Source organism: Papilio machaon, chromosome 18, assembly GCF_912999745.1.
Source record: "Papilio machaon chromosome 18, ilPapMach1.1, whole genome shotgun sequence".
NCBI lineage: Eukaryota > Metazoa > Arthropoda > Insecta > Lepidoptera > Papilionidae > Papilio > Papilio machaon.
Window position 1 is genome coordinate 5,842,198 of NC_060003.1, and position 15,354 is coordinate 5,857,551.

Here is a 15,354-nt window from a genome sequence, read left to right on the forward strand (position 1 = left end):
GGTGGGGATTTTGGCGGTATTTTAATTGACTACTAGCAAAATATTTTATTTTAGTTCTCAAATTAATGTTTTTTTTTAGTTGACAGATCGATCTTTTTTAGTCACCAAGAACAAATGACTCGCTTCGTCTTCAATTCCTTTAGTTATTACATATCTATTACCCTAAACACTGCCTTTTTTTAAATAAATAAAAATATATCATTTTATACGTAATTTATATATTTATGCACTGTAAAAAACAGCTTTCGTATATCAAACATAACAAAATTATCAATTGAAATAAATAGTTAACAGATATTTACAAGTTTTAAAGGTAGGTCGTTCATTCTTTGTCGTCATCATCATCTCCATCGTCACTGTACGCGTACTCCTTCTCGTGCTCCGTGCCGCCTTTCTTACCGTAGTCCTCACCATGCTCGTAATGACTCTCATCACCTTCCTCAGCAGAGTGACCCTCGTGATCATCATCAACATGACCCTTAGCATAATATCCACCTTTTCCAAAATCACCCTTGTCGTAGCCAGACTCACCCTGTCCACCCTTCTTGTGACCGCTCGCCTCGGACCCGTGATGTTTGTTCTCGTAGCCGTGTTTCTTGAAGTGACCACTTTTGTCCGCTACGTCGTAGAAGTCGTGGTCCTTCTTGAACTCGTCCTTGTTGAACACTTTGTGGTAGCCGGTCACCTCCTCACCCTTGCTGAAGTGCTTCTTGTGTCCGTGGTCTCCCCCTTTGTATCCCTTGCTCGCTTCGTAATGCTTGCCGTGAGCGTCGGCCTCGTCGTGGTAGACTTTCTTCTTGCCATCCCCTTCCTCGTAGAATCCCTCACCGTGCTCCTTGCCGTAGCTGCCGGACTGACCCTTCTCGTGGTGACCTTTTGTGCTGAAACCTTTGCTGCCCTTTTCACCGTGCGCAGCGTGATGTTCTTCTCCATAGTTACTGCCGGCTCCTTTCTCGTATCCGATTCCATGGCCTCCGTTGTATTCGGCTGATTCCTCATCTGAGCCTTCGTCATCTTCTGCGTCTATAACTGCGATAGGTTTAGCGGCTATGTAAGGTAAGGGTGCCGGCACCAGGTCGTAAGCCTCGAGGGCTTTAATGGGTTGGGCGAGGGGCAGGGGTGCGAATAGCTGTGGCTGCTCGTAGCCATGAGCTCCCAGCTGGACGAGGTTGCCGGGACCGCCATTGTCACTCCTGTAGATATAGCTGGTAGCTGCCGGTGCAAAGCCCACCTGCACCGCTGCAGCGGACGCCAGAGCGAATACAACACCAGCGATCGTCTTCATTTTGAGATGTGTTCAGCTCAGCAAACTGTTTCGTTATACTTTACTCAGCCCGTTGCCCAATATTTATATTTGCTCGAAGCACGAAGGAAGGACCGTGAGTGTTTTGTGCTACCTTTCTTGTAGCCATGTACCAGATTACTTATTAACGAGGTTATAGGTGACAAAGACATTGTTAATGAAAAAATTACCATTGTGAAACCGCGGCGCGCCTCGACCACAGCCAAATCAGCGTGAAATGTTTTTTTTTCTTACTCGTTTGCATTATTAATATTTAAATTGTTTGAAGTTATCATTCAATATTTACGTATGTTTTCTTATGATGTGTTTGGAAAAAAGCAATAGAAAATGCGCCTCCTTAAGATGTTACATAAAACGTATATGTTATTTACTACGAATACATAACGTATGAGTAGATATACTAATATTATAAAGAGGAAAGATTTAATTGTTTGCATTGAATAGGTTCCGAAACTACTGAACTGATTTGAAAAATTCTTTTTCTTTTGGGAAGCTACACTATCTCCGGGTGACATAGGCTATATATATTACTAAATGTTTTTAATTCCGTGCGAATGAAAATGGCCATCGGCCACTTTGTTATAAGAATAAAATTGACTATTTCGTGATTTTGTCAGACATCTGATACCTACTGAAATTTATAGTAGTCCTCGTAATTTAATCTACGAGTATGTACAAAATTAGGTAATTTTACAGGTAATTTTAAATTAGGTATTTTAAAGGTATAGGTATACCTTGTTAAAATAATTACGGGGTGGTTGAAATCAGCGCGGCCTTCAGTGACAAGCTAGAGGCAGCATCAGCTGAGCCTCTTACATAAGCGAAGAACTATTTTTTTTCTCTATAATTCATATCTTTTGTAAGCGTAATTTGTTTTGTTTTATAGATAATAAACTGTATTTTATTATTTTGTTTATTTTTCTTATTTACTATAATAACTTAAAATGTTTTAACATAGTTTTGTGAGCGTATAAACTGGTCGAAAGTCTGGAATTCAAATGCGCGTTCATAACTGGTAACAGTGTGGTATGAAGTTATGAAGAATGAATAATTAATTATTATATTTTCATTAATTATTTAATCAAAGAGCGGCGCGGGCGGTGGCTCAGAGGTTAAACACTTGACTTGTAATCTGCACGTCCTGACTTCGAATCCCGCCATTTACCAATGTGGGATATACCAGGAAAACATTGGAATGCAACCTGCATATATCTGAGAAGAAATTCAAAGATATGCGTGAAGTCAACCAACCCGCAATTGGCCAGAGTGGTTGACTAAGCAAACCCCTAAGTTAGTGTAGACTCGGCCCATCAGTGGGGATGAATTGTGAGCTGATAATTATTAATTATTTTTTTTAATAGTTGCTTATATTATATTACCTACTAGCTTTTACCCGCGACTCCGTTCGCGCGGAATAAAAAAAATAATAGAAAACGGGGTAAAAATTATCCTATGTCCGTTTCCTGGTTCTAAGCTACCTGCCCACCAATTTTCAGTCAAATCGATTCAGCCGTTCTTGAGTTATAAATGGTTTAACTAACACACCTTTCTTTTATATATATAGATATAGATGTTTAGTTACTACCAAAACATTTTATATATATACTAGCGATCGCCCGCAGCTACGTCAGCGCAGAATTTAAAAGAAATCAGCAGATAATATTCAGACATAATTTTTAATAAAAATTGGTTTCGCTATAGTTAAATTATATATTATTATTTTAATGGTTTAGAAATAGGTTAAGTAATTACTTAGTTAATTCATTTCATTGTAAAAATACTTAAATAATTATTTAAATAACAACATAACATCTTCAAAAAATGGCACATCGAAAAAAAAAACACTTTCAGACATGGAAAATTAAATACTGTAATAGAAACTTGGAACTCGAATTTCAACAAATTCAAGACATAATTTGGAACTTCAAGGATCTTTACTTTTTACATTGGTTTACTACTAGCCCGAGGAGAATCAAGATCTGCGGTTAACAGTCGTATAGTTTTGTGTTTTATAAATAAAAAAAAATAAAATAACTTATTTCGGACCAGTTACATCCATATAGTGTTAGTGCAAAATAAAAATAAAACAGCCGATCCTACGACTATGTTAGTAAAATAAGATATCTTTATCTCAACTCGTTTATTACTCCTTTACTACCACTGATTACGAGTATATAATCCGGCTGTACTAACACAGTCTCTACATAACCTTTGGAATTTTAGCTATAGCATAAATGGTACAATTTCCTTCACTTTTCACAGCGCTTCACTCCTTTGACCTATGTGAATGGCAAAATATTTCCTTTTTTGTAACTATGTTGAACTATACTTAAAGTTTACAAAACAAATAGGAATGTATGAACAAAGTTATGCATGTGAATCGGACGTTAGTTCTTGATATGGTAATTATAGTGCTCTAAGTTTTTTTTTTACCTTTTTTACGTAGCTATTAATTTATTTTTGTACCATAAATATTTAGTTGTAGTATTATTACAAAAATGTTAATATTATAAATAAAATATTGAAGCTGAATCAATAAAAACTTCATATAAGATGGCGTATGAGTGTCATTGACCTATCAGTATAATAAATAAAATAACAATATTAAAGAACAACTTAAGGTTTTTTTTAAAGTATAAATTAATAAAAAATTAAATACATTTGGTTACATGCCTTATCTTTATATCTACACGTACATATTTACAAAACTCTACTATAAGTCAACAAAACTATAACAAATAGTAATATTCTTTCAGTGCTTGACTTCGTAGCCGTAGCTCTGGCCCTTGACTGCGTCGCCCTTTGCGCCATTATCCTCGTTTCCATGCTGCTCAGATTTTCCTCCTGTCTCGGCTGAATGCCCGGCATCGTGGTCTGCACCAGATTGCTTATCGAAGTGTCCTTCCTTACCTGAACCTGATTCCGTATGTCCTGAATCATGGGATTCTCCCTTTTTATTCCCTCCGTCATTTGTTTCATGGTGCTCGTACCCTTTGCTGAACTTGTTGAAGTCTCCCTTGTGTCCTTCACCATCATAAAAGTCATGGTCTTTCTTGAATTCGTCCTTATCAAAGACCTTGTGAAAGCCTTCGACTTTCTCTCCTTTGCTGTGCCCTTCCTTGTGTCCATGATCTCCCCCTTTTTCTCCGTGACCTTCTGCGTAATGTTTACCATATTTATTGGCTTCATCGTAATCTTTCCCATGACCACCCTTTCCTGTTGCGTAGAAGCTTTTGTAATTCTTATTGTGGTAATCTCCGGCGCCTCCTTTGCCATAATAATTTTCTGTGCCATAACCTTTGTATCCTTTATCACCATAAGCATGATGATCATTAGCTCCATAGCTGTCACCTCCGCCATATCCTTGATAGAGTCCATCTTTGTAATGTTTTAAGCCGTGTAGATATTTCTCAAAATTATTTTTATAGTCTTCATAGCTATCATAATTCTTCGGATATTCATCATCGGCTATGCCGTCAATGTGGCCTGCGTTTTCCTCATGTTTCTCGACAACAGGTATGACGTGCGCTTCCTTGCGTGACTCCTCTTTGCTGTCATCTGCTTCACCCTCCGAGGCGGCCTCTTTATCGTGAGCCGCGAACACTTTCGGATGATCGTAGAACTTCGATAGTTGTTCTAATATCTCATCCTCGTCCATTTTGATGACACTTGCAAGGCCATCGTTCTGTTTTTTGTAGATGTATCCGGTTGCCGCCGGTTGAAGGTCAGATCCTGTAGTGCGGACCATGACCATCCTTTCGACAGTCTCCCGCATCTCCATGCAGGAGGCGACGGTTACTATTAGCAGTAAGGAAATGCGCCGCATCATGTCGGCTTCTTTGACGGTAATGACGATCGAAGGCTGGACTAACTTTTATATAGCGAGTAGTTGTGCCTGTTTAGTTGACATTCGTAAATGACCCGATTCTATAGCACTCTCGAGATTGAGCAACGCTCTTCTGTGTCAATGATAATGAAAAACCCTGTGTTATTTATACGGTGCATTGCCTTTGATTGATTGTCACAAAAAAGCGCGCGTGCGCGAATTTAAGTTGTCTCAATTATTAAGCCGAATAATAGCTAATGAATTTTGAATATGTTTTTTTAATTTTAACTTTTAAAATAAATATTGAACAATGAAATATTGAGTTAAACCAAGTCTCTGCTCCGTGTAATGGAAAATGTTATTCTTCGAAAAATTGCAAAATATAGAGTGTTGCGGAACAATATAAATATATTACAATTATTATAAGTAAATATATTTCTCGATCGTACCATTCTACCCAGCTCGTATTCAACAAGGTGTTGAAATTTCGCATTCACTTAATTTCTTCATTGAATAAATAATACACGTTAAAGGCAATATATAGGGGTGTATTTAAAAGTGTACAATTTTTACATATAATATCTTAACACAATGCTTACATGTTATTTTTTTTCACTAATCTATTACTTATATTTGGTTTTTTAAGACTCACATAATAAACTGACAACACACTTTCAAATCTTTGGAATATTCATTTTCAATATTTTTCCAAGCAAGTTCCAAGCAAATTATTTAAAGTTCCTAAAATTAGAGAAATTTTTTACTTTACCATGTATCCTACCACTATTAGAATACTTTCTATAATTACTTTTGCTGTTTTCTATTTGGTTTTCGGAATTCATAGTCGCTTCTCGATCCTTATACAAACTGTTTGTGCGTTCGTCTTGCGCATTCATGACCATATAGCCGTCTTGTTGATCTATTATATCAGGACTCATTCTGTAGAATACTGCATATGGACTATTTGTTACGTCAATATTTTCATCAGCTATATGTTCCATTAATCCTTGTTCGATAGGCGTACGTTTTAACGAAATCACATTGTCTAGTCCTGTATAATATTTGTTCTTTTTACCATACAAGTCTGTTTCTTCATTGACATTGGTGTCTCTTTTCCTTCCAGTCTTCTGCTGTATTTTGTCCGTTAGTTTACCGCCTTTGTCGTAAACTCTTCTTATTGTTGGTGAATTTTCATCATTGGTTGTTGATTTTTGAATGGCTTTATTTATTTTTAATTGAGGTTGTATTTTATGTGTGAATCCTGACAAGCGTTTCCCAGATGGAGAATTTCTTGAACGTTGATTAATATTAATTATATTCTGACTTTCACTATATGACGTTATATAATTATCTTTACGATCATACATTTTACCGTTTGTATTCCTATAAACACTTTCTTCTAATATATCAGTCGTTGGTTTCTTTGTTGCACTTATATTTTTATTGTCTTCAAGAAATGAATTCTCATGTGACAGCATATGTTTCGTATTGACAGCATCTTTAATTATCTCTTCACGTAGATTTGCAGGCATTGTGAACTTTTGTACATTACGTATTTCTTCACCGTTTATATTTGAAATTATAGGATTTGTGAAACCAGTTTTAACGACTCTAAAATGTGTGTCGACGGAACGTTCATTCATGAGCTTTTGAAATTTAGGGTTTCCATTGGTGATAAAGTATTTCTTGTGTCCATTCAGCTTGGGTCTTGGGTACGATATGTCTTCGTGAGTAGAAGGTAAGAAGCTTGCAACATTTTCAATCTCATCGTAGATATAGTTTGTGAGAACTTGCGGAAAATAGTTGAAGTAGAAGAACAAACTGATACATTTTAATGTGACTCTCATCTTGTTGGTCCGCAGAATGGCTGGAGCAGTAAATTGGTTTTACTATTTTATAAAATGTTTTGTTTGCGAACACGTTGTTTGTTTACGAAGCGGATTATAAACAAGTACACATTGTGTTCAAATATATTATTCATCGAATATTATTAACGTTTGTTTATGTTGATGACTTTAGGTATTAATTTTTTTCGTAATCCTGCACATTATAATGGTTCTTTTTCAAAGTTAAATTCCCAAATATTCAATAAAATAATAAACAAACTAGGTATATTTTAACTTTATGATAGATATTTCATGGCCTGCAGGTCTTTTGTCTAATAAAACATTCTTTATTTGATGGGTTATATTGCTATAGGCGGGATTTTTGCTCAAATATTAATACCCTATAATTTTCTTCACTTCACACCAATTTTCAGTCGAATGCTAACACCTAGGTAGGGTTTGCGCCTGCTAAAATATAACAGCACTATTCTGTACATTGCCAACCCCGAATTTTCCATTCACTAATGAATACTTAATCTATCTCTTGCTAAGCAAAACTGTAAGGGGCAAAAAATAATTTCATGTAGTTTGAATCTTTTTATTTATGCAGTATTTATATCTGTGAAATTGTCCTCAGGACTGACGTTTTACATTTTAGTGTTGTAGTTTAATATTTTTGTTTTTCTCCAATCAAAGATTTAAAAACAAGAAATGAAGCAACTAAATAAAGAGCAAAACTATTAGTTTAAAAATAGCAAAGGCGACGGAACCCTAATACTTACGATGTATCTCATGACAATAGTGATTCAACATAGTTATAAAAATATTGTTTAATACTCAGCGTGTATTTGTACCGAGACTACATTGTCACCGCAATGACAGATTTTAAAAACATTCCTTGTTTATAATATACTTTGAATCAATACTTTCCCACTAGTCGTAACACGGCCATAGCAACTTACAGAACGTAGCAATGAAAGTTATAATTCTCGTCTACATCGCGCTATTCTGCCTCCTTAAGTGCCGAGCACGACTGCTAGCAAGGACCACGGAAAGAGCCATTGTAGCTAAAAATGACGATTTCAAAACTGTCTCTATAACCAAACACTGTCTCCACGACCACGAAAAACTTCATCGGAAAAGCCGCTCCTACATCGATTACACCGTAGATCAAACGAACAACGTTAAACGATCCGTAGAGAAAGGAAAAATACCATTAGTAAAAAAACCAATACCAATGTACGTCGAAATTAACTACGAAGATGATTATCAAACAAGACAAGTGCGTTGGCCAGAAAAATACAGAGATTCGAGTGAGAACGAAGATGAAGACTTTAATGTGGACGATTACGAATTCGACGTTAATCATGACGAATTCGCATCGCGACGAAAACCTCTTGTACCGAGAATGAAACCGGATAAAAACTATGGTGAAGTTAAAACGGCAACAATGTCTGAAACTAAATCTACACCGGCTGAAATAAAAGGTAACGAAAGGACACCAACACCGTCCACTAAGAACAAACGTGAAGACAAAGTGAGTGATAAAGCTACGAATAAATCTAAACTAGAGGATTACTATGATGAATTGACATCGAAAATTCCAGGAAAATTGATGAAACTTGTTTATTCTCAGGAAGATTTAGGCGATGACACGGATGCGAGCGGCGAACGGGAGCGAAGAGGTTCTATTAGAACAATCAGATCCCCCTGGGATATAGGCATTTACATGGATAAATTAGGAGAAAAGACTTCGCTAATAGTAGACAAAGTTCTCAGTATCCTGCCGATGTTCCCACAACTTCCAACACGGAAAAATGATAGATTGAAAAAATAATGCACCAGTGAATATCTTTCACGAATGATTAATTCCTTATTTTTTTGTCATTGTTTACTTATTATCGACTTCTTTCAACAAAAAGGCTGAATTTGAAATATGTTTGCTATAAATGTAACATTTAGGGATCATTTTTATTTTAATTTCTACCTATATCCTATTTTATGTATGTTTAATACTTTTTAATTTGTCAAATAAATAATAAAATACATTAAGGTTTCATTTACTTCGTCGTCTTTGAATATTTTCCCCTAAAATTGTCAACATACTCATAATGTAGTACCAAGAAATAAAATTACGAATGGTGTATACCATCACATTAGAGTTAGATTCTTCACACTTAACACTGTCGTCTTAAAAGGAATCAGTGGGTCTAGCAAGAATATCTGTGGCAATCGCCATCATATCGACATGATTTGTATTTTTGTACCAGCGCCACTATCAGGCGTAAAATACACCAAAAACATCATACTAATTTTGATATAATTGTTCTTGACGATACGAAAGCCATTGTCAGAAATATTCGTGCTAGGCCCACAGTTGAGATTTAATTTATCTCATATCCTTTCACTTTGTAAATGTTTGTTACTCAAGTTAAATAGCGTGGCAGTTAAACATAAGGGTACAACGTTTCTCAAGCGAGCCACGCTTTTAGAGCAGCTGGTCAGATTACTAAGTAAAAAAATCAATTGTTTTAAATACTCAAGCGCAAGTCACTATAAGATAATTATATTCAGGAAAGTCTATATGTCAAATTTTATCGCGGTTGTCAATGTCAATGTGACGTTATTTTCTTGCAATTTTGTGACTGCCTTTTCCTCATGTAATGTGCATATTTTTAAATAATTGAATTGTAGACTTATCTCCATGTAATTAAAGTTAAGTTTAAAAGCCACGCTCAAGTAAATCCCGAAAACCAGAGACTACTTATTATTTGAAGAGTTTAATTGAGTTTGTTCGAACATTTGGTTCCAAAAGTATGAAAAAAATAAAAGACGAAAAATCCTTTTATAAACATATTTTCATGTGAAAAATAATAAAATGTACAATAACAATGTCCACAAGAGTAAAGAAAGTAAAAACAAAACGTATAAATTCTTTTATCACCATGTTATTATGAAAAAATGTGTAAAATTACAAAATACGTCACAACAGACCTAAGGCTAATAATTTAAAAGTTTTTACTACTAGTAGCACACATCGAAATGTAAACCAAGCGATTGGTTTCTGAGATTACCAAATTTCACTTTTTAAACAGCATATTTTCTAAAGTATCAACATAATCTGCATTATTCACAAGTGCAACATTTTTGGCGACATGTCTGAACCGACTTAATGCATTTGGTATTTCCTTGTAATCATCTCTTCGTGTTTCAGAATGTGTTTCATGTGCATTCATAAACTGTTCAAATTCACTTAAAGTTGTAACATTTTCGTTTTCATTTTCTTCTACTTTATTTTCGTTATTGTAATTGGCCACTAATGCTAAAAGTAGTTCCCCAGCTTCTTGGTATTCATCTTTTTCCTCAGTTATTAGGTTATTTCTATTCATATCTTGCCTTTTCCTTAAAACCAAAGTACCATTGGTTCTATTATTCGATCCGAATTTCGTAACAAACATGTTGACAATACTTTTAAATTCCTTATGACTGTCGGAATCTTTTTTAATAGCTTTTGCTGTTAAACTTTTAATAATTTGTTCGGCCTCCATAATATATTTTGCTTCAGTTGTATCAGGTGTCGTTGTTTCTGTACTACTTACTGGTATGTAATAGTTTTCTAAACGTCTAACTCGTTTCGCATCACGTTTAGCTGTTAGTTCCTTATCAAAATCTTTTCCCCAACGAACATCCTCCATTAATTTGGGATCATCTTCAATATTTCTATCAAAATAATCATTTAAGATAAATGAAAAGAAAGCTTGGTCACCGAATACAGGATTGTCAGGGTCACTACCGTATTTCGAACTTAGATAAGTGATTCGTTTATTACCAAATGTATCGCTTGTTAAACGTAAAGGTACAATTTCTTCTGTATAATACGGATCTCTGTACATTTCTAGTTCGGAATCCTCTTCGTGTACAGGTTCATATGTCTGTGAGTTATAAACCCAACTAGGCTTGATAGGACGTGGAGAAGTCAATTTTTGTTTGGATAATTTAGGATGTACCGTTTTTGATGGTGGAGTGTTGGTCTTCGATTTTGTTTGATTGAACTGTTTCACTGTGGTATTACTTGTAACCTGTTTATTTGCTTTCGTTGTAGATTTTTTGACGTGTGGTTCAGTTTTTTTCTTTAAATAAATTATTGATTGTGGCGCTTCAGTAAATGGTATGATTGATTTGCGTACATCTTTGTTTTTCTTCACCGTTTTTTGGTACAACTTGGTTTGTCCGCTTCTTTTTCGTTGATTTTCTTTTCTTGTTGTTCTACTAGATGTAGGAGAAGACGGTGAGCTGATGCTTTTAGTTGATAAAGTCGCGGATACCGTTGAATTGATAACTCTGACAAGATCGTGTGTTATGCTAGGTCTAGTCGAGGTTTCCGTCTGTGTGATCGTTACAAATGTCCGTTTTAAGTTGTAAGATAATTTTCCTTGCATTATTAACAACAGCAGAAAGACAACACGTAGCATAGCTACATGAGGCCCGCGTCCGGTGACGATGGCTACTGATTCTGCTAACAATGTCATTGTTATTTGTTTATATTAAACATATTAAAATTGTTTACATTACTTATTCAAACAAGATTTGTTTTATTAATACAAGTTATGTCTTGATCTCTGAATCAGTTTATTGATGAATCGGATCATTGAAACTGTCGGTTGTGTTAAACATCGGTTGATAACATTTACGTTGGACGTTTGTAAAGTGTATACGAAATATAGTAACCATGAATACAACCAAAGAGAGACGTAGTTTTCGCTGTAATCCAAGAAAAATTCATAAATTTAAAATGCAGTTGACGAAATACAAAGAATACTTTCAGGTAAACTTTATTATAAACTTTGAAAGATTCTGTTGTAATAGGAACGAATTACTTCATCTTCGCAAGAACTTAGCTAACATTCGAATGGATTTTGTCTCACAAATAGACAAACCATTAGAAAACCAACAACGATTTCCCATAACCATATTCCAAAACTCTAACAAATGCTTTAAATTCTCAAGAAAAAAATATTGCAGAATCAATACATAGTATAAAACAAAGTCGCTTTCGCTGTATGTCCGTATGTATGCTTAGATCTTTAAAACCGGATTTTGACGCGGTTTTTTTTAATAGATAGAGTGATTCTTAAGGAAGGTTTGTATGTATAATAAATGCATAATATAGTAGAGAAACACTGATAAATTTAAAGTTTTCTAATGTGATGTCGTAAATAAGCACGTTTTTTTGCGCTTATATTGCAAACGCTGGCTGAACCCTACGAGATAGACCAAAATAATGTACTACAGTATTGTTCACCTTAAAAAGTTCAACAAAAAAGTCCGCGATGGTATATGTCTATCTCTTAGGGATAACCCAGCATAACCATTTTTATTCTTTTACGAAGTGATTTTAAACAATACAGCATTAATCCTTATCCATTTAAGTACCTTAAATAAATTGTGCATTTATTCTGTAGTAGGTATATTTTGCATTGCACCCGTGCGAAGCCGGGGCGGGTCGCTAGTAAAAAATAAAACATAAAAAACGGACAAATTCAATTTTATTCCAAATAGAATCTCAAGATGTTACAAAAATAATTTGCATCTCTTTGTACAGACCAAGCCTCGTTGAATCGTTAACATTTCATATACAATTAGTCGACAAACCTCACTCGATACGGGATCATAAAATTGTTATATATACCGAAGTCGAACCGGGATAAGGGAAAAACCGTCCGTTTTCCGATCATGACGGACAACTCGATAAGCGAGAAATTCGGGTTAAAGATAAACCTCTATAAGAGTGAAAAATATCGCGGTTTCTTTAACTTTCGCTTATCCAGGATTCGAACCTGTATTATTCAGTACAAATGTTACTAAAATAAGTAACAAATTTATGATCACCGATATAAATCTATGACTTTATTATATTAAAAAAATATAGATAAGCCCTTAAAAAATATCAAAAATCACAAAATTCGTGTATAAGAAAAATTTCTCTAATTCAAAATCTAGAAAATTAACTAGTCTTAATTACATTTAATAACGCAATCGAGGGATAAAATTTTGGTAAGTTTTGCCTTAAAATATATTTTTCAAATTCTTAAAAAAACATAAAAAAAAGGTTATCTCTAGAATTTAGTCAATTTTGTATTCTATAAGGGCTTAACATACAGTCAAAACCGTTTATAGCGACATCGTTTAGAACAACATACCGGTTAAATTGACCAAAATCAAAGGTCCTGGCTGAATGTTATATACATATCTTTCCTATTAATACCTGTCACCGGTTGTTACAACTATCGGTTTTTACGACTCAATATGAGTAGTCCCTTCGATGTCGTTATAACAGATTTTGACTGTATTTCTTTGATATTTTTCAAAAATATTTATACGCATGCATTTACAGCAATTGCTGTCAAGTGCTATAGAGACAAAAAAAGGACAATCACGTGGTCCATTCAGTGTCAACACTTAACCTACAAAAAAAACTATATTTCATATCTATAACAATTCTAGAAATGTATTGGACGAGAATATTGCTCTTATTTTGTAATTATTTGATAATGTGAGCATTTTTGTATACTTATAGTACATAAATATATCCTCCACCTTGAAAATTATAGATAAAATATTTTTTAATCCGCCTCCAGAAGGACCAGAAAATTTTTTCATCCGTCCATTCAGCCTCGTAACGCCCACTGCTGGGCGTAGACCTCCCCCAAATATAGCCACGATGTCCTTATTTTTTGTTTTTTTTTTTCCATTGTGGTGTATATTTTTTTTTTAGAAATTACAAATAAAAATCAATAATAGACACAGAATTGAGTCGCCATTTTTATTTGAGCCTGATTTACTAAGCATTTTTATATCAGTCTTATAAAAAATATATATTTCCAGTTAAATAACATTTAATCGTCCAAATACATTTCCAGACATTTCAAGTCACATTAAAACCCATTTTTAATGTCAAAAGAAACTAATCACAATATCACTTAATCTGTAATTAGGCTAAGTTTCATATTTTTTTTATTTTATAGCATTGACTGTCAAAATGGGTTTATAACTTTGTGACAGATTTAAACACCCTGTGGTTTTTAATTGTAAAACACCCTGTGGTGTTCAATTAAAAACACCCTGTGGTGTTCAATTAAAAACACCCTGTGGTGTTCAATTAAAAACACCCTGTGGTGTTCAATTAAAAACACTCTGTGGTGTTCAATTAAATATAAGCGTGGATTTTGGGTATTTTCTAGCAATTTCGATATCGTCATTCATAATACATAAAAGAATTATGTTATTAAAAATAATATATCATTCGTTGGTTATAATATTACTTCATTTAATCGAATAATAAACTATTATTTTACTTTAAAAAAGAAAGCCATATTCTTAAGACATTTAACAATCATGATTTTGAGATTCTTTTGCATTTTTTGCATATTTCGGAACGTACTAATATTTTTTTTATATAATAATTAACAAAATTTAGAAGATGAATATTTTAAGCTGTAAAATATTGTGATTGAAAAAAAATATGAGGTAAAATATTGCACATGCGATTGACAGTAAAAATGGCGCCAAAATGATAAATCAAAATGGCGATTAATGTTCATAATTATGCATTAAAGTTAACCAATATTAATTGGAAATAAACCATTTCTTTACAATATTTATAGAAATTAGTTTTTAAAAATAAAATCATTATTTGTTAGTGAAAACAAACAAACATACAAAAACACAATTTTATATACTACTAGCTTTTACCCGCGACTCCGTCCGCGCGGAATAAAAAATAGAAAACGGGGTAAAAATTATCCTATGTCCGTTTCCTGGTTCTAAGCTACCTGCCCACCAATTTTCAGTCAAATCGATTCAGCCGTTCTTGAGTTATAAATAGTGTAACTAACACGACTTTCTTTTATATATCAATACATAGTATAAATCAAAGTCGCTTTCGCTGTATGTCCGTATGTATGCTTAGATCTTTAAAACTACGCAACGGATTTTGACGCGGTTTTTTTTAATAGATAGAGTGATTCTTAAGGAAGGTTTGTATGTATAATAAATGCATAATATAGTAGAGAAACACTGATAAATTTAAAGGTTTCTAATGTGAACGCTGTGAACGTTGTGTATAAGGACATTCTGTAGTAGGTATATTTTGCATTGCACCCGTGCGAAGCCGGGGCGGGTCGCTAGTATAGTATATATACAGAGATCCTAATATTTTTTCATGTCCCTTTCAAAAATTTATTACTTTCATTAAACCCTTTGTTACATTTCTTTTTCAATTTGTGAACGGACCTCAGAAAAGTCAAACTAGACTTTAGAAATCACGTTATTCAAATCTCACACTTATATACATCAAAATAAAGTATATTTATGAATGACGATACATTGTGACGTCACCT

At 34.1% G+C, this 15,354-nt stretch overlaps 3 protein-coding genes across 3 annotated transcripts; 1 reads left to right on the forward strand and 2 right to left on the reverse strand.

Annotated features, from left to right (window-relative positions):
• Window positions 1-252: 252 nt before the first annotated feature.
• On the reverse strand, window positions 253-1,336 carry LOC106707714 (hornerin). The gene has a single exon (XM_014499123.2). It carries the CDS (start codon window positions 1,283-1,285, stop codon window positions 323-325), a length of 963 nt encoding a protein of 320 aa, XP_014354609.2. The 5' UTR covers window positions 1,286-1,336; the 3' UTR covers window positions 253-322.
• A 2,635-nt stretch (window positions 1,337-3,971) lies between these two features.
• LOC123721936 (stress protein DDR48-like) lies at window positions 3,972-5,217 on the reverse strand. The gene has a single exon (XM_045682247.1). It carries the CDS (start codon window positions 5,130-5,132, stop codon window positions 4,056-4,058), a length of 1,077 nt encoding a protein of 358 aa, XP_045538203.1. The 5' UTR covers window positions 5,133-5,217; the 3' UTR covers window positions 3,972-4,055.
• Window positions 5,218-7,741: 2,524 nt separating this feature from the next.
• On the forward strand, window positions 7,742-8,806 carry LOC106707715. The gene has a single exon (XM_014499124.2). The coding sequence runs from the start codon at window positions 7,929-7,931 to the stop codon at window positions 8,790-8,792; it is 864 nt and encodes a 287-aa protein (XP_014354610.2). The 5' UTR covers window positions 7,742-7,928; the 3' UTR covers window positions 8,793-8,806.
• Window positions 8,807-15,354: the final 6,548 nt, after the last annotated feature.